We start from the raw sequence: 18,725 nt of genomic DNA on the forward strand, positions 1-18,725 counted from the left end.
ATACCACAAGAAGTCTGTGACCCAAGAGGCCTCACATGACTATGCTGGCACCCTAATTTCATCGGACTTCTGAGCAATAAATATCTGCTGCTTATAAGCTACCCAGTCTGTGGTATTTTCTTAGAGCAGCCCGAAAGGACTAAGAAAAATTGGTACCAAGAAGTGGGATTGTTCCTAAAACCAATACCTAAAAATGTGGAAGTGGCTTTGGAACTTGGTAATGGGCTGAGGTTGGAAGAGTTTGGAGGTGCATGCTAGAAAAAGCCTACATTGATTGCCGTGAATGGATTGTTAAGGATAATTCTCTTGATGGCTCAGGAGAAGATGAGAGCTATAGAGAAAGCTTCAATCTTAGAGAACACTTAAGCAGTTGTGACCAGAGTAGTGGTAGAAATACGGATGGAAAAGGCCATTCTGATGAGGTCTCTGACAGAGAAAAGGCAATCCTTAATATAAGGTGCCCAAGAGCTTGGCTGAATTGTGTTCATGTCCTAGTTTTTTGTGGAAGGTAGAACTTGTGAGTGATGAATTGATATTTGGCTGAAGGAATTTCTAAGCAAAATGCTGAAGGAGTAGCTTGACTTCTCTTGAATGCTTACAGTAAAATGTAAGAGAGAAATGATTTAAAGGTGGAATTATTTTTTAATTGCAGAATTGACATACACTATTATAAGTTTCAGGTGTACAACATAGTGATTCAACAATCATATGCATTACAAAATGCTCACAAATGTGGTTACCATCTGTCATCATACTAAGTTATTACAATATTATTGACTATATTTCCTACCCTGTACTTTTCATCCCTGTGAATTACTTTATAACTTAAAGTTTGTATTTCTTAATCCCATTCAACTCTTTTTCCTATCCCCCAAACAAGTTTGTTTTACATTTGTATCTACTTCTGTTTTTTATTTGAAGTATAATTGACATATAGTGTTATATTAGTTTCAGAGTACACTTATCGTGATGAGCACTAAGTAATGATTCAACAATTCCTAAAGGGGGAATTCTTAATCAAAAGGAAAACAGAAATTTAAAATTTAGAAAACTCTCAGCCTATCAGTATTGAAAGAATAAGAAAGCTAATTTCTGGAGAGTACACGAAGGGTGCGGCCAGATTTGCTAAGATTGGTGTGAGACTACCATCTCACAGAAGCTAAGAACTGGCTGGCCATCTAAACAGAAGCCAGGACCTATTCTCCAAAGCAATAAAAGTATGACTTCTAAGGCATTTCAGAAATCTTCAGGGCTGGCCCTCCCATTGCAGTTGCAGATAGCATGGGCCTGCAGGGCAGAAGGATTTCAAAGGAGAAGATCTCCAACGCCGGGCACCCCTTCACATAGCAGGCTCTGCTCCCCAAATTCTGGCGCATAGCACTTCAGCTGCCTTAGGAGTAGGGCAGGCTCAGTGGCATCCCCTTCAGAGGGCACAAATGATAAATCTTGGTAGCATCCACAGTGCCAGGTGTGACTATCTTCACCTAATTTCCAAAGGACGGATCGTCCAGGAGCCTGTGGTATGCAACCCAGATTGAGGTCTGCTTCGGAGTCAGGCCGTAGCAGACAACTCCCACTAGGGCGATGCCCAGTGGAGCCATGGGGGCAGGGCTACGTTCAAAACACCAAACCAGTAGAGACACTGGGGTGAGATTCCACCTCCAGAGAGCCACAGGTACCCGACTCCAACCTATGAGAACTGGGGCAGAGCCACCCATTATTCCAGAATGCAGAACCCTGCCTCAGTGTGCCTTAACGTTTTGGACTTGCTAGGAACCTATTACTCCTTTTTTTCTATTTCTCCCTTTTGGATTGGGAGTGTTCATCCTATGCCTGTCCCATCACTGTATTTTGGAAGCACATTGACTTCCCCAGGTTCACAACTGGAGACCCATTGCCTTAGGATGAATCTGCCTTGAGTCTCACCCATATCTGATTTTTTATTTTTAGAAGATTTTATTTATTTATTTGACAGAGAGAGACACAGCAAGAGAGGGAACACAAGCAGGGGGAGTGGGAGAGGGAGAAGCAAGCTTCCCGCCAAGAAGGGAGCCCGATGCGGGGCTCGGTCCCAGGACTGTGGGATCATGACCTGAGCCCCCAAAGCAGACGCTTAACGACTGAGCCACCCAGGCACCCCTCACCCATATCTGATTTAGAGGAGATTTTGGAGACTCTGAAGTTGATACTGGAACAGGTTAAGACTTTGGGGGCCTTTCGGATGGAATCAATGTATTTTGCATATGAGGACATGAATTTTGGGGTCAGAGGCATAATGTTATGGTGTGAATGTTTGTGTCCCTCCAAAATTCATATACTGAAATCCTCCCAAAGGTGATGGTTTAGTAGGTGGGGCTTGGGAGGTGCTAACATCATGAGGGTGAAGCCCCCATGAATGGTATTAGTGCCTTTATAAAAGGGGCTCCAGGCTCCAGAGAGATCCCTCGCTCCTTCCACCACATAAGAACACAGCAAGGAGCTAGCAACGAATCAGGAAAAGGGCCCTCACCAGAAGGTGACCGTGCTAGTGCCTTGCTTTTGGACTTTGCAGCCTCCAGAGCTATATGGGTAATAAATTTCTGTTGTTTATTAGTTACCCAGTCTGGTATTTTATCACAGCCCAAATGAACTAAGACAGAAGGACATCTTGTGTTCACGGACTGGAGGATTTAATAGCAAGATAACAATACTACCCAAAGCAATCAGAACAAGTTGCAGTACTCACATTTCCAGACTTCTAAACTTACTACAAAGCAACAGTAATCAAAACAGTATAGTACCGGCATAAGGACAGACATAGAGACGAATGGAACAGAATAGACAACCCAGAAATAAACTCTTACATATATGGACAATTGATTTTCAACAAGAGTGCCAAGACCATTCATTCAATGGGGAAAGGACAGTCTTTTTGACAAATGTTGCTGGGGAAAAGATATCCACATGCAAAAGAATAAAGTTGGGCCCTTATCTTACACAGTATACAAAATTAACTCAAAATGGATCAAAGACTTAAACCCAAGAGCTAAAAGTATAAAACTCATAAAATAAAACATAGGAGAAAATCTTTATGACATTGATTTGGCAATGATTTCTTACATATAACACCAAAAGCACAGGCAGAAAAAAGAAAAGAATAACTGAATGATCAAAATTTAAAACTTTTGTGCATCAAAGGACTCTAGTGAAAAGACAACCCACAGAATAAGATGAAATATTTGTAAATCCATAGATCTATTACAGAATTAATATCTAAAGAACTCCTATAACTCAACAACACAATAAGCAACCCAATTTAAAAATGGGCAAAGGACTTAGACATTTCTCCAAAGAAATTCTACAAATGGCCAGGAAGCATGTTTAACATTACTAGTCATCAGGGAAATGCAAATCAAAATCACCATGAAATAGGTATCACTATACACCCATAAGGATGACTATTACCCAAAAAATCAGAACATAAAAGGTGTTGATGAGGATGTGGAAAAACTGGAACCCTCATACAGTCATTGCTGGTGGGAATGTAAAATGGTGCAGCTGCTGCGGAAAGCAGTTTGGCATTTCCTCAAAAAGATACATAAACATAGAATTATATGATCCAGCAATTCTACCTCTAGGTTTGTACCAAAAAAAAAACTGAAAATAGGGACTCAAACAGGTACTTGTATACCAATATTCTTGGCAGCATTATTTAAAACAGCCAGAAGGTGGAAACAAACCAAGTGTCTACCAACAGATGAATGTGGAAACAAAATGTAGTATATACATAATTTGGACTTTTATTCCGCCATAAAAAGGAATGAAATTCTGATACATCCTACAACATGGATGAACACTGAAAACATGTTAAGTGAAAGAAGCCCGATACAAAGGACAAATACTGTATAATTCCATTTACACGTGGTACCTAGAATAGGCAAATTCAGAGACAGAAAGCAGAATAGAGATTACTAGGGGCTGAAATTGAGAGTTTTGATTAGTTTACACTTCCTAGAATTTTACATAAATGAAAACATAAAATATGTACTTTTTGGTCCAACTTTTTTCACTTAGGTTATATTGAGATTCATGTATTAACAGTTTATTCTGCTTCACTGCATATGCCATGTATCATGTTTATATATTCACCTTTTGATGGACATTTGGGTTGTTCCCAGTTCTTGGCTAATACAAGCTATGAATATCTGTGTGCAAGTCTTCGTATAGACACATGCTTTCATTTCTTTTTTTTTTTTAATGATTTTATTTATTTGACGGAGACATAGCGAGAGAGGGAACACAAGCAGGGGGAGTGGGAAAGGGAGAAGCAGGCTTTCCGCTGAGCAGGAGCCCAATGTGGGGCTCGATCCCAGGACCCTGGGATCATGACCTGAGCCCGAAGGCAGATGTTTAACGACTGAGCCACCCAGGCGCCCCACATGCTTTCATTTCTTGTGGGTAAAAGTGTATGTTTAACTTTCTAAAAAACTGCCAAACTGTTTTTTCACAATCTCTTACTAGCTGTGTATGAGAGTTCCAGTTGCTCATCTTCACCTACACTTGATAAGGTCAATCTTTTAAAATTTGTCTTTCTAAATATGTGCGTAGTGGTGTTTTGCTGTGGTTTTAATTTGCATTTCTCTAGCGACTAATGATGTCAAACGTTTTTCATGTCTTTTTTGCCATTTGTATATCTTCCTTAGTGAAGTGTCTGGTCAAATTTTCTACCTTTTCATTGGATTGTTTTCCTGTCAAGTAAGAGAGTTCTTCATATATTCTGAATACTGGCCCTTTATGAAGCATGAAATTTGCAAGTATTTTCTGTCTGTGGCTTGTTTTTCATTCAGTTCCTTGCAGTCTGTTTTACTGAGGACATTAGTTCCTCACTTGCTGGAGCCTGCTGTCAGCTCCTTACTACGTGGGCCTCTCCACAGGCAGCTCACAACAGAGCAGATTGCTGCACTGAGGCAAATGAGTCAGACAGATTGACAAAACAAGTGTTTTTCATAACACAATCTTCAAAGTGACATCTTATTGTTTTTGCTGTATTCTATTCCTTAGAAGCAAGTTATCAGGTCCACCCTACACTGAGAGGAAAAGGACTGTACAAAGGCATGAAATCCAGGAGGCAGGGATCAGGAACCATTTTAGAAGCTGCATTCACAAGATATGCAGATGATTATCATAAATACTATCTTCATTTTCAGTACTTGAGGTTCTTCTTGTTTTATCTTGCTGGAATTGCTACCAGATGTTGTTATGTATACTATTATCCTCTTAATCTTTTCTATTTCTTTGCTTTCTAGGGAAAGAGCTCCTCATTTTAATGTTCTCATTAATCAGTGGAATGTAGTCTACCATTGATCGCATGTGTTCTTTATTTCAACTATTCTATTTTTCACACTTAATAGTTATATTTATTTTATGATTCTTGTTCCATATTGCTAATATCTTCTCTAAAATTTTTGGTCTTTTCATATATTTCTGCTTCAGATGATATTCACTTTTTCTTTTGAGACAGTTTCAGCCAACTATTCTGGCTTGTGGGTCCAAATTCTCCTGGGGGTATGTGTTACAAGTCTGGGAAGGTATACTGGGCAAGGGTCAAAGACCAGAATGTCAAGTGTTTTAGGAAGGGAGGGGACAACAGTGGGACAGAGTTGCAGGAACCACAAAACCACATGTAATTGCTCCCATTCAGTCACATCCCACTAAACCACACTGTTTTTTTAGAAAGACTTACCTTTAAACTAATCTGGGAAGCAGCAGCTCTTGTAGGAGGCAGCGACCTAGATTACAGACCACTAACTGAAGTTTTTAAAGGGAAGGGTTAAGAGAGTGAGTGAAAGGTCTAAGGCAGGCAAGTCATTCCCCCCCCCCCCCCCGTTTCATCAACTCCTCATTTATCAGGGATTTTACACGGCCCTGATATTTTACCCCTGTGGACACTGTACCAGTAGTCTGACCTGTGGCCTCCCTTTCTGTAAGGGAAACAGCTATCATTTGTGCCAAGGCAAGAGTTGGCCCTTTACAGTAAATATTTTTGGCTTTTGGGGCAATAAGGTCTGTCACAACTATTCAACTCCACCTTTGTAGTGAGTTCCAATAAAACCTAACTTAAAAACACGAAGCAGGATGGATTTCGTGGGAGGGCAGTAGTTTGCTGTCCCTGTCTCTAGGACAAAGTGGGTTAGGAGGAGGCAAAAGCAGAACATAAACCAAGTTTCTTCATGTATTATATTACTACCTCCACCAGTGGCCCTGTCTTTCAAGTTGTAGCCACTCTCCCTCACTCTGAACAGTTGAAACCCCCGGGGTTTCTTATTATTGTTGTTTTGTTATTTTTCTGGATTTCAAGTTCCCTTTACAGTTCTAAGGAGGAAGTAGGAAACTCATGCTAATTTACTACCTTGGCAGGAATAGAAAACCAAGTCAGTAATTGTTTTCGTTTGTGTTTTATTTATATATTTTTGGCAGCAAAATTGTTTATTAAAAAAAAATCTGGACTATGAACACACTTCACTGCTTCAGTTGAAGAACCCCAAGCCAAATAAAAGGACCAATATTAAAAAGCAGCATAACTGGTTACTGTTTTATAGATACATAAAAAGAGTCAAACACTACAGTGTAGGAAGACAATCACCCCCATGTCAGAAATCACAACTTCTTCCAAATAAAGAATATGACCCATCTGCCATATTGAATTGATATTTATTTCAGGACATGCCATGTCAAAATGAAACAAAAGAGTCAACCCTCGCCTTTAACAATAATATCGTATTATATAAAAGCACTTTACAACTCCATCCCATCTTTGAGTATAAGTTAGTGGTATGTGGGCTAATGATTATCTGAAAGCATTTCTCTATTCAGACCCATAATCCAAGTGCTCTCTGAATATTACAAGGTGACAGTAAGTGGGAATTGGAGAAGGAAGAGGAAAGAGAGGGGAATAAGGTTCTCCCAGTTAAGGGTTTTGTTGCAATGAGGGGATGAAGAAGTATGAATTATTTTTTGTTGTCTTTTCATCTTTATACTGTGTTAAGTAATGCTTACAACGTAAATTCAGCAGGCTTTTCCTGAGCTGTAACTCAGAAATTTTCTTCCTGCAAACAATGTATTTACAAATGTGTTTATTAACTTACACAGCAATCTCACAATAACTAGTAAAGATTAAAATGGTGCACTCCTAGTATATTTGTTTACCGTGTTTTAAGGGAAATATATATTGCCATGGTGATGAAGCTCTAAACAGACTGGACAAAACATCTAAAAATTGAAAGTAGTTTAAAAAAAAGAAGGCAAAGAAATAAATATCACCAAAGAAAAAAGATTAATTTTAGCTTCAATATAAAACTAAATCACTGGTTAATTACCAAACTATACAGACCTAATAAAAAGCAAAACCAACATTAAAAAAAAAAAGCTAAAAAATAAGGCATAAATCTGCATAATATTGAGTTTTATTTCCATTCTCTCCTTTCCCTCTTCTATGTATGCTTTTCCAGATCTGCCTCTAGGGGCTTATAAGAAACCTGTTTCTATTTTCAATTTGACCTCAAATGTCCTGAGCAAAGTATTTGCTATTCTGTTGAGGATTCTTTTGTTGGTAAACTTTAGATATCATTGTTTCTACTGGTTATTGTAGTTTTGATCAAGGTGCCAAGTTTAAATTCTTCCACTGGTTCTTCTTAAAGGAATTTGATTTCTATAGTGCCTTGCCTACATAGCATTTTTTGAAGAAAGAAAACCCAAGAGAAATCTATTGCTTACAAAAGTTTTCTTCTTTTTTTTTTTAAACAAAGAGAATAACTTTATCTTGACAATTTTAAATCCTGGGAGAAATAGTTCAGAGAAGAATTCAGTATTAAAAACATGTTCTGAAGCACTGTTACCCTTCTCTCCCAGAGACTAACATGTGAAAGTGTCATCTATTTGGTCTGAAACACATTTTATGTTCACTTAACTTGTTAAGTACTCAGTGTGTTCATTAGGACTCATTTTGAAGATGCAACAGAACCCTTGTCTTATTCAAGCACTGCCTACCATAATAGTTGAGTTTTGACCTCAAATAAAGTCTAAGTAATTTATATCACTGCTCAATAATAATTTTGGACATTCTGGCCCAAGGTTCGAGCAAGTGGTATCGCTAAATTTGAAGGATCCAATGGGCTTGGACTGACTGCTGCTTTGTCATACCTCGTCTGTTTTTAGGGAGAGAGAGAAAGAATAGGGAATGCAGTAAGGGAGAGGTGAGAAAAGCAGAGAGATCGAGTAGGTAGGCAAGTGCTGCTATGAACAACTGTTCCTTAACCAAACCATATACTGTTAAAATTTCCATCATTTTAAAGTACATTATCATAACATTGAAAAGGAAAAAAAAAAGTTGAGAAAATGTATCTAATTTTTAAAGTGGAATATGTTGGAATCATTTGGCTTTTTGTAAAATATAAATAATGAAGACACTGACTTTTTTGTGCTTGTGAAGCTAATAGATCATCTCCACGAGACAGGCAGCAATGATGAATTGCAATACGTTATTACTGAAGGGAAAAGGTTCAAGCCAATATTCACACTGCAGTCAATGAAAGAGTAAGGGGGCCAAAGCAGTGAGCTTCTGGAGAAAAGTTAAAGATGCCATGGGGGATTAGCAGGAGCAGCCTCCTTCACTGACTGGTTGCTCCTGAGGCTTTTCCAGTTTTATGTCAATCACTGAAACAAAAGTTAAGGAGCTATAAATGGGAAAGTACAATTCCAATTCTGCCGAACACTGACATCTCTTGCAAGCCCTTTCAATTCCTATTGGTTTCAGAGTGGATACAACCATTATTTCCTATATAGCTAGTTCACTGTACGAGGTGCTCAAATGAAATAAACTCACCTATATCTACTATATGCAACAAGGTTCAGAATAAGGTTAAGCCCTATTCATGGGAATCTGTTCTAAGGAAATTACAGGAGCAAGAAACCAGATGAAAGATGATGCTCCTTACAGAATTATCTATAATAAAAATCTGAAAATAGCCTACAAAAAGAGTTCTAGCAAAGGAAGAGAATTTAATAGATGATGGGACTTCAACTCTGTAGAACATATTATCCTATTAAAAGTAATAAAGGCTTAGAAAACATAAAACATTTAGCAGTGGGAAAAGCTGAACACAAAGTGCTACGAATTCTATGGCTTAATAAAAATGTATACGGAAAAACACTAAAGGTAAATATAAAACAATTAAAATATTAAAATTAAAAATCCTTTAAAATAACTATTATTAGATGTGCTTCATTATGCCCTGTTTCTGAAAGCAGAGGCCACAATAAAACTCCAGACTGAGTTATTTCCTGCCTGTGCCAAGCAGAAAGCTTGAATGTTAGAAAAAGCAAGGGAGGAAAATATGATATATATTGTAGGGAAAAAGCCCAGAGCCAACAGGACTCAAAATTAAAAGGCAGAAGGCTTGGATTCTAAGTTTCCTGTTCATTAAAAATCAAGCAAGTAGGGCTGCCTGGGTGGCTCAGTTGTTTAAGCGACTGCCTTCGGCTCAGGTCATGATCCCAGGGTCCTAGGATCGAGCCCCGCCATTGGGCTCCCTGCTCAACAGGGGGCCTGTTTCTCCCTCTCCCTCTGCTGCTCCCACTGCTTGTGCTCTCCTGCTCTCTCTGCCAAATAAATAAATAAATAAATAAAATAAAATCTTAAAAAAAAAAATCAAGCAAGTAAACAAACACAAACCTTCTCATTGATTAATTGTTGTGAGCAGCAGGCCGCAAAGGGTACATGTGAACTACCAGATCTCTTTGCCATAGAAAACCTTGGAGCTTCTATGATCCTAAGCCATTAATTCCTGGCTGTAAAAGGCAATAGCATAATCCTTAGCCAACCAAGTGGAGCTCTAAAGACTAGTTAACAATAAAATTTTCTGATGAAACAAAAAGGATACTGTCTTCTCTGCTTCTGTCCTGTGTGCTTTCCATTCCAGGCAAAGCCGCTGCAACACGTCGAAAGAGCTGTGGAGAAAAGAAATGTGATAATTGGAAGGGAAAATTTAGCAAATGGTATCAAGTGGAAGTGGATGACCACTAGATGGTAAGCTAAAAGATATGGCTTCTGGATTATTTCTCACTTAGACCTTAGCATAATGAAAGCATACTAAAATGTCTATTTATTTTATAAGTACTATATGCTGTATGCCATATACAAAGAGGTATAAAGATATGATCCTTACTTTCTAACTGGTGAGATCAGACATGAACAAACAGCTAAGAAATAAGCAGCAAAAATGTGATTTGAGTCATAAAAACCTACTATAACAATTCAGAGTAAGGACAGAAGATTGCTCATTTAGGAAAACTGTATAAAGTGGCATTCCTATCTTTCATAAACAGTTAGTTTCTGAAGTCAGTAATATATAGTAAAAGTCAGTCTAGTCAAAATTACCCTGGGTAATTCCTTAGGAAATCACTATGTTAGAGACCAACACACCACCTCTCAAATCCAATGCAGATGGCTTTTCCTCCATCAATAGAAAAAGTACCAGTGGAAGTAGTTGGCTTGTGTCTGAGGTATGACTTATGAAAAGTTTCTTTAAACAGAGAATCACACTCAAGGACGAGATGGTCACTTTGAGAGGCATGTGGGAACAGAAAATGACCGAAGGAACAACAGACGCATAGCCCCTATTATGTGTCCAGTACTAGGCATATACTCACTGGGTAGAATGGCAGGTGAAATTGGCTGATTATTTCAATCATTTCTCTTTTTGGCATGCAGTATAAAATTCCTAAAAGTTAAATGCACGTGTGATATAACTCCCTTGTACTAAATACCTGCTTGTTTGAGTCACTGTCTCAGGTTCTCTAGGGACAGAGAAATGAACAAGATGTAGCTTTTTAATTCAAGGGAGCTTGCAGTCTGGTAAGGGAGACAGATGCAAACAATTCATTATGTTATAGTGTGATAAGTACCATAAACCAAGGAAATACAAAATGATATGAGAACACAGATATAAGAAGGCCCTTCTCAGGACACTGGGAAAAATTCTTTAGGTGGTGACATTTCAGCTGGGATTTAAAGGCAGTTTAAAAATTTCACTTGGCTGAAAAACATATTATGTAAAAGTGCTCGGAACTTAAGTGCTTCACAAATGTTGCTGAGGTAAAATGAGAAGGAACAGACACAATAGAAGATCTACTGAAAACTAGAACTCTACATAATCTGTTTAGGGAAAGGAATATAGAAAAGGAGCAAATTTTTATCTGTAGGCAGTAGCCTGGTGGGGTAGGATTAGGGAAGATTTGAGAAAAAGTGTAATTGTTTTGGTTCTATAAAGTTTAGTAGCATTTTAGAGATGTATCAAAGTTAGTCATTAGCTTCAATATTCTTTTCCCTTGTCCTTGAAACTACTGAAATCAGAAATGTGCTGACTATACATTATGGCTAGATGCCTAAGTGTTAAAATTACTAAAGCCAAGATTGAATATCACTATTATAGAATGAATTTCTGGGATGCACAGTGCCCATTTGTATCCCATCTGGGACACAGTGCCACATTTGTCACTACTAGACAATCAAATGCCCAAACCATGTTCAGAGAAAAGCACAAGGTATAGTCAGTTTAGGTAGTCCAGACTGGCTAGAGTACAAAATATATAAAAGGATTATAAAGAAGCTCTATATATTAAAGGCCAGATTAAGAAAGACCTGGAAAGGAGACAAACTTTGTCCTATGGGCAAAGGAAGGCATTAAAAACAACAGTTTGCATTAGGACTTTTATCGGTGATTCTAATTGTTTTACTATGGCTACAAAGATCTACAAATCACATATTGAAAGTGCTTTAAATATAGGGCAGAATGGCAAAAAGCTAAAAACTAAAAGGTGAAGTGTGAAGTTTATATTCTGGGCAGGCCACTTAGGTGACAGGTCATCTTTCTGTTTCTCAGTTTTCTCATCTGTAAAATGGGCTTAAAATAATAGTATACTTAACTGACTAGATTATTGTGAAAATTAAGGGAGATCATGAGGTAAACTGCTTAGAACCGATCTGTTATACAGAAAGTCTGTAATAAACAGTAGCTCTATTTCTACTAAAGACTAGTCATAACTCATGGTCCTGTGGGCTAGGGGAAAAGAAAATTTTTCCAAATGTTATGAAATGGAATGAATTATAGGACTGTAACAAGATGCCAATAGGTGTAACATTCTGCTTTAAGAAGCTATTTAAAACTGTTGGGAAAGGTGTGGGGGTTGGGAAAAACCTTCTGAAAATATTAGGGCAGAACTGAAATGTTCTTAACTTAAGAATATCTAGAAATCTTCCCAAGATCTCATAGTTTGCTTCTGACATTAAATATTTATTAAACTGTTTAAAAATGCACCATCTTCAGCTCTTAAGGATATCAAAGTTTATTATAGGCTAGCTTAAAAATGGAGGCATTGGGAAGGTTTGTTTACTTTCTGTGAAAATGGAATAAAATGGTTTACAAGTTTTGATGCTTTAAAAAAAGTACATAAAGAGGTCTTTCAGAGATGGTATTGTTATATTTTTACCTACCTATTCTCATAATATAACACAGTATTTAATGTGTTTCTAGAAAGAATATAAAATTCTAATCAAGAAACTGTAGTACTAACTACCCCATTATTATAGCTTTGCTTTGTAACCTCAAGGATATTAATTTCCCTAATCTTTAGATTCTTCCTAATAAAAAGGGGGCTATAGTTGTGAAGTTCAACTTATTTTTACCTTTGAAAGTAATCAGAAATATTTTAGGGATGTTTCCTTGAATGGTTATGTGTGAAGTCCTTCCCTCTATACCAGTGGTTCTCAATACCTTCCATGCATCAGAATTACCCAGGAAACTAAAAGCAAACAATACCAGATACTTGGGTCCCACGTGCAAAGATAGATTTAACTAACTTGGGGTGGGGCGGGGCCCTTAGTGTTTCATTAAAAGATCTCTGTATGATTCTAATGTGCTGCCATGGTTAAAGACCTATGCTGTAACACTAATTTAAAGTAATCAAAAAGCTAATACTGAGTGCTTACTTTGTCAGAATCTTCACGTTTTCTCATTTTAATCCTCACAGTAACTTGTGAGGAAGATATTAATACCCTCATTTTATAGAAATCTAAGGCTAAAAAGAGTATGTACCATATACCAAATAAATAGCAGAACTGAGATTTCAAAGTTCATATTTTTTTCTACTACCTTATACTGCTTAGTATAAATGGAAGTTTTTTCTAGATGGAAAAGCACTGTGGAAAGGCCTGTGTGAAGAAACAGCTAACAATCCTGGGTAAGAGGAATTTGCTTTGTGAAATACTATTACACACACACAAATCACAGACATAAAAACTTAATCCATTTTCTTAGGACTTAAACATTTTATCTATAGCTTTAACCAGTGTATTTGAAAAACTTGGTGTTCCCTCAAAATATTTCAATTAGAGTAAAGGAATCAACGCCACTAACCGAAACTCAACCCAGGACACCCTAAAATGAGCCAAGTAAAAGTTTTACAAAAAGCAAAGTTCTATCCTTACAGAAATATATGTAAGACAGGAAGGAAAAGACCCTAGGGGATTAAGTTGTTTTAAATAATCATTGGAGGAAAATCCATTTCTTAAATACCAATGATACACTAACAGAGGCTTCTGCTTTATTAGGAACACAGATGACTAAGATGGGGCTTCCCTTGATCATCCTATCTATATATAATATTATTCATTTCTTCAATAAATATACCTCGTGACAGCACTGATTTTACATCCCAATTTCTGTGGATCTTACTGTCTCTGTAGTATTGGCTAAGCATTTATCATGTATTACTTACCCTTTACTACATAATTTTCATGAGAATGTGACTCTTCTCAACTATATCATAAGCTTTTTAGAAATTAAGAATCATATTTTACATAACTTTAAATTCTCCAAAGAAACCACAATGGTCTTACAGACTGTAGGTAATTGATACTTGTGAATTAAGGAACATGATAAAAGTATAAGATGAAGAAGTGTTATGAGCCAAGAACTATGGCAGACATGGGATATAATGGTGTAGAAAAGTCACTATCCCTACCAATGCTTAAAGTACATATGCTTCTCAGCAGGTATAACATAATTTACACACACACGTGCATGTATGCACAACCCCACTGTATGTATGTAAGCTTTCATTGATCTGTTAGTACTGATGTACATCAGCTATCACTAATTTTCTTTCAAACAAATCTTTTTCTTCTGACAAGCACTGATGATTTTAGAAGTTAAAGATCAAGAAGTGTTTCTCTTCTTTTCCCGTTTGCCAGTACTGTAAAATTAGAGAATATAATAAGAAAGGTGACATCCACACACTTAATACTTCACTAAAAGAGTGTATTAATTCTCAGATGAAAAGTCAGATGAAGCCTTAACTAATTACCTTCTCATTACCATTTCCTTCAGCAATTTAAGCACCATACCACTTTCACAAAAGAAAGCAGTATTACTGCATTTTAAAAAACAGAAAAATAAGGGTTAAAATATTTACCACAGGCTATCTGTTTTTTGTGTGTGTATGTGTGTGTGTTTTAAGATTTATCCATTTTAGAGAGAGAGAGAACAGGGGGAAGGGCAGAGAAAGGAGGAGAGAATCCTCAAGCAGATTCCCTGCTGAGTGCAGAGCCCAATATGGGGACTTATTTCAGGACACTGAGATCATGACCTGGGCTGAAATCAAGGGTTGGATGCTTAACTGACTGATCCACCAAGGTGCCCACATAGGCTACTTTGCTATGAAATATTGAATGGAATGAAAAATATTACTTAAATATCCTATATAATATAAATGATCATGCTAAGTATTATTACTTATTATAGTTCTAGCCCTGATAGCATTTTTATTTAAAAAAAAAAACTGTAACAATATTTTTTAAGACATACACCGGGTTTTAGAGTTAAGTGCTTATACAAGATTAAAGAGCAGAGGGGTTAAGCACAGAACATTTTTAAATAAGAAAAAATAGCAGTACTGGTCAGGAATAAATTTGTTTTATTTTAAGCCAAAATTTTTAGGCATTAAGGCCCAATCATAGTCAGAATTGCATGAGCTCAGAATGTCTGAACCATAGTCAGACATTAATGATGCATAATTAATGAACTCTCCTAGAATTGTTTAAAAAGTACATAGGGCAATACAGAAAGTCCATTTTCAGCTTTTATTACGTATATTATAATCCAGTATATAAGGGAGTAGGGAGAAGGAATCCAATTAGCAAATTAGCAGAAAGCTAGAAAACATCTATGTGGAAAATACAACTGGAAGGTACCTTTAATACTGATAAACACATCTATACAAAAAGACTACCATGTAATTTCCAGTGAAAGCACATGATGATTTTGTCAAATAAAATGAGTACAATGCACAATCATCAAAAGTAATTGTGCTTTGCAAACATATACGGCTGAACAAACATATGCAATGCTTACTTAATAGGCATGTAAGACTGATTCCCAATGTTTTCCAAGACAATGACTGGACTATGAAATTTACCTGGTAAATTTCTGAATACCAACACCATTTCTGAATTGTGACTGACCTACAATAAAAATCTCAGAAGGGGTCTGAGATTATTTCTTCATAGTAATTTCTGTTAATATGTGGTACTTATTGAATATATAATTTAAGTCAAAAATCCACTTATTTTAATGCTAGATAAATAACATACAGAACTCAGGAATAAATTGACCTTCCATGTTAGAAAAACCTAAGTATGTACATGCTAAATAGTCTCAGTTGTTACATTTATCAGATATTTTAAGTTTTACCCCCATAAATTTTTTTTAAGATTTATTTATTTATTTATTGGGGGGGGAGCTCATGCAAACAGAGGGGAGAGGGAGAGAGAATATCCAGCAGACTCCTCACTGAGCAAGGAGCCAGATGCAAGGCTCAATCCCACGACTCTGAGATCATGACCTAAGCCAAAATCAAGAGTCAGTATCAACCAACTGAGCCATCCAGGCGCCCCTACCCCCCACAAGTTTAGTATCACCTCCAGTTTGGGTAATAGCAGACTAACTTGTATAGGACTAACACTCTTGCAGATGGCAATTATTAACTCCGGACAAACTGTAAAAAACAATTATCTGAAGGCTCTCAAGAGCAACACAAAGCAGATACAAATTAGGGAGAATTCAACACTGGGAAGAAGGGAACCCACACTCACTGGGTGAGATCCATGTTTATACAGGTGTTCCCAAGAGCCATTCCTAGCCTGTGCAATATGATGTGGCCAGAACTCATGCAAAAAACTCGAGTTTTAAAGTTTTGCAGTGTCAGTGGACTGCTAGTGTGGCTGGACTGAGGAAGGAAATAACTAAGGAGGAAGCCAAGAGGAGGGACCCTAAGTTCTACACATAAATTTCCTGCAAATCTCAACTGACTTTTCAATGGTACATATAGAGGAGAGACTGCAAGAAGCCCATCTGAAAACAACAGCTAGAAGGCTGGAAGAAATGAGCAGAGATTTCAGTTACTCCCTGCTCCAGGGATACACTTTAGAGTCTGAATCCCACCAAGACAGAAAAGCTTGATAAATACCTCAGGCTTCCTACAGATCCACCCAAACAAAACATAACATCAAGACTCCACAAGTTCAAGGTGATCAGCCAGCAATATAACAACCTGCCATAATAAAACTCAGCATTTTGCAGAGAAAAATAATAGAAATCAGAGTCGCTATGTATTATATACAACAATGAGCATACAACCAAAGATGGCTAGACACATGAAGAAACAGGAAAATTTAACCTAGAGGCAAGAGAAAAATAGCCAATAGAAACAGACTCAGAGATGACTCAGATGTTGGATTAGCAGACAACAATTTCAAGGCAACTATTATAGATATGTTCAAGGACTTGAAGGTAACAATGCCACAATGATCAGATGGGGTACTCCAACAGAGAAATGGAAACTTAAATGGAAACATCTAGGACTGAGTACAATATCTGAAATGATAATTCACTGGATGGACTTAATAGCAGTTTGGATATAGGAGAAAAAGGACTGGTGAACCTGAAGACACATCAATAATATTATCCAATCTTAAAAAAGAGTACAAAAAGGATAAAAAAACAAGAGGCGCTTCAGTGACCATGGGAACTATCAAACCATTTAACAGATGTGCCATTGGAATTCCAGAAGAAGAGTTAAGAAGAAAATGAGGGAGGAAAAATACTTTAAGATAACACATTACATATAGAGAACATACAAATTAGAGCTCACTACTCATTAGAAACAATGGAAGCCAGAAGACAATGAAACTGCATCTTTACAGTATTGGAAGAAAAATATCTGTGAACCCCAAATTCAATAACTAACAAAAACGTTCTTCAAAAATTTTTCTTCAAATGGTCTTTTGGGCTACGTGAAAGCCAGGCAAATTCATCACTAGGAGATGTCAATAAGAAACAATAAAGAAAGTTATTTAGGGTAAAGGGAAATAATACCAGATGAAACTCATATCTGTAAGAAGAAATGAAGAGCAATGGAAATGGTAAATATATGGGTAAACAGAAAAAGCTGTCCTTTTTCTTAATTACTGTTTAAAGCAAAAATTAGGGATGCCTGGGTGGCTCAGTCGTTGGGCGTCTGCCTTCAGCTCGGGTCGTGATCCCAGGGTCCTGGGATTGAGCCCCACATCGGGCTCCCTGCTCGGCGAGAGGACTGCTTCTCCCTCTCCCACTCCCCCTGCTTGTGTTCCCTCTCTCGCTGTGTCTCTCTCTGTCAAATAAATAAATAAAATCTTAAAAAAAAAAAATTTAAAACATCTATTACGGGGTTCATAATGTATGTAAATATCAAATATGTGACAACAATAACACAAAGCAAAAGTGCACAGGTACAAAGGATGAAATGGTATATTAACTCTAGTTTAATCCCTCAAGCAACCACTTAAAAAGTTATGAGGTTTAGCTAAAAAGAGTTCAAAAAATAATATAAAAATACTTGCTTAAACTAAAAATGACAGACAAGCAGATAACAAAGAGCAAATGACAGACATGAACCCAACTACATCAATAATTACATTAAATATAAATAAACCAAACACTCCAATTAAAAAGCAGAGATTTTCAGACTGGAATTTAAAAAACAGTGAGATCCAACTAGATGCCATCTAACAGTGACCTACTTTACAAGGAAAAAGATATACCAAGCAAACAATAAGAAATAAGAGAACTGGTGTGGCTATATTAAGATCAGATAAAGACGTGGAAACAAGGAGTATTATCAGAGATAAAAAGGAACTTTTCTTAACACACACAAAAAAACCCAAAAACAAACAAAAAAACCCACAATGCATTAGGAAGACAATAACAATCCTAAATATGTATGTGCTCAATAACAGAACTTCCAAACACATGAAGTAAAGCTGACAGAACTAAATGGCAAAACAGGCAAATACAAATGTTGTAGATTTTAATACCTCCCTTCTCAGTAACTGATAGAACTACAGACAAAAAATTAGTAAGACTATTTAAGATATGAACAATGCTATCAACTATCTTGATATAACTGATATTTATAAAACATTATACCTGACAACTATACAAAAAAATTGTCTTCCAATGGAACATTCACCAACACAGGCCATATGCTAGGCCATAACACAAATCTCAATAAATTATGAATGACTAAAATGTTACATAGTATAGTCTCTGACCACAACAGAATTAAATTGGAAGCTGTAACAGTAAGAGATCTAG

At 36.9% G+C, this 18,725-nt stretch overlaps 1 protein-coding gene across 4 annotated transcripts in view; it reads right to left on the reverse strand.

Annotated features, from left to right (window-relative positions):
* Nucleotides 1-6,671: 6,671 nt before the first annotated feature.
* Nucleotides 6,672-18,725, reverse strand: part of RAB6A (RAB6A, member RAS oncogene family) — a 77,289-nt gene continuing 65,235 nt past the window's right edge. For all 4 annotated transcript variants that reach the window (XM_036119508.2, XM_036119507.2, XM_078058531.1 and 1 more), the window contains exons 7-8: nt 9,918-9,984; nt 6,672-8,691 (exon numbers count right to left, since the gene is read on the reverse strand). In XM_036119508.2, coding sequence (XP_035975401.1) covers nt 8,627-8,691; nt 9,918-9,984 — 132 coding nt within the window. In that variant the 3' untranslated portion in view covers nt 6,672-8,626. The remainder of the gene's footprint in view (nt 8,692-9,917; nt 9,985-18,725) is intronic.

This window comes from Halichoerus grypus, chromosome 11 (assembly GCF_964656455.1).
Source record: "Halichoerus grypus chromosome 11, mHalGry1.hap1.1, whole genome shotgun sequence".
Taxonomy (NCBI): Eukaryota; Metazoa; Chordata; class Mammalia; order Carnivora; family Phocidae; genus Halichoerus; species Halichoerus grypus.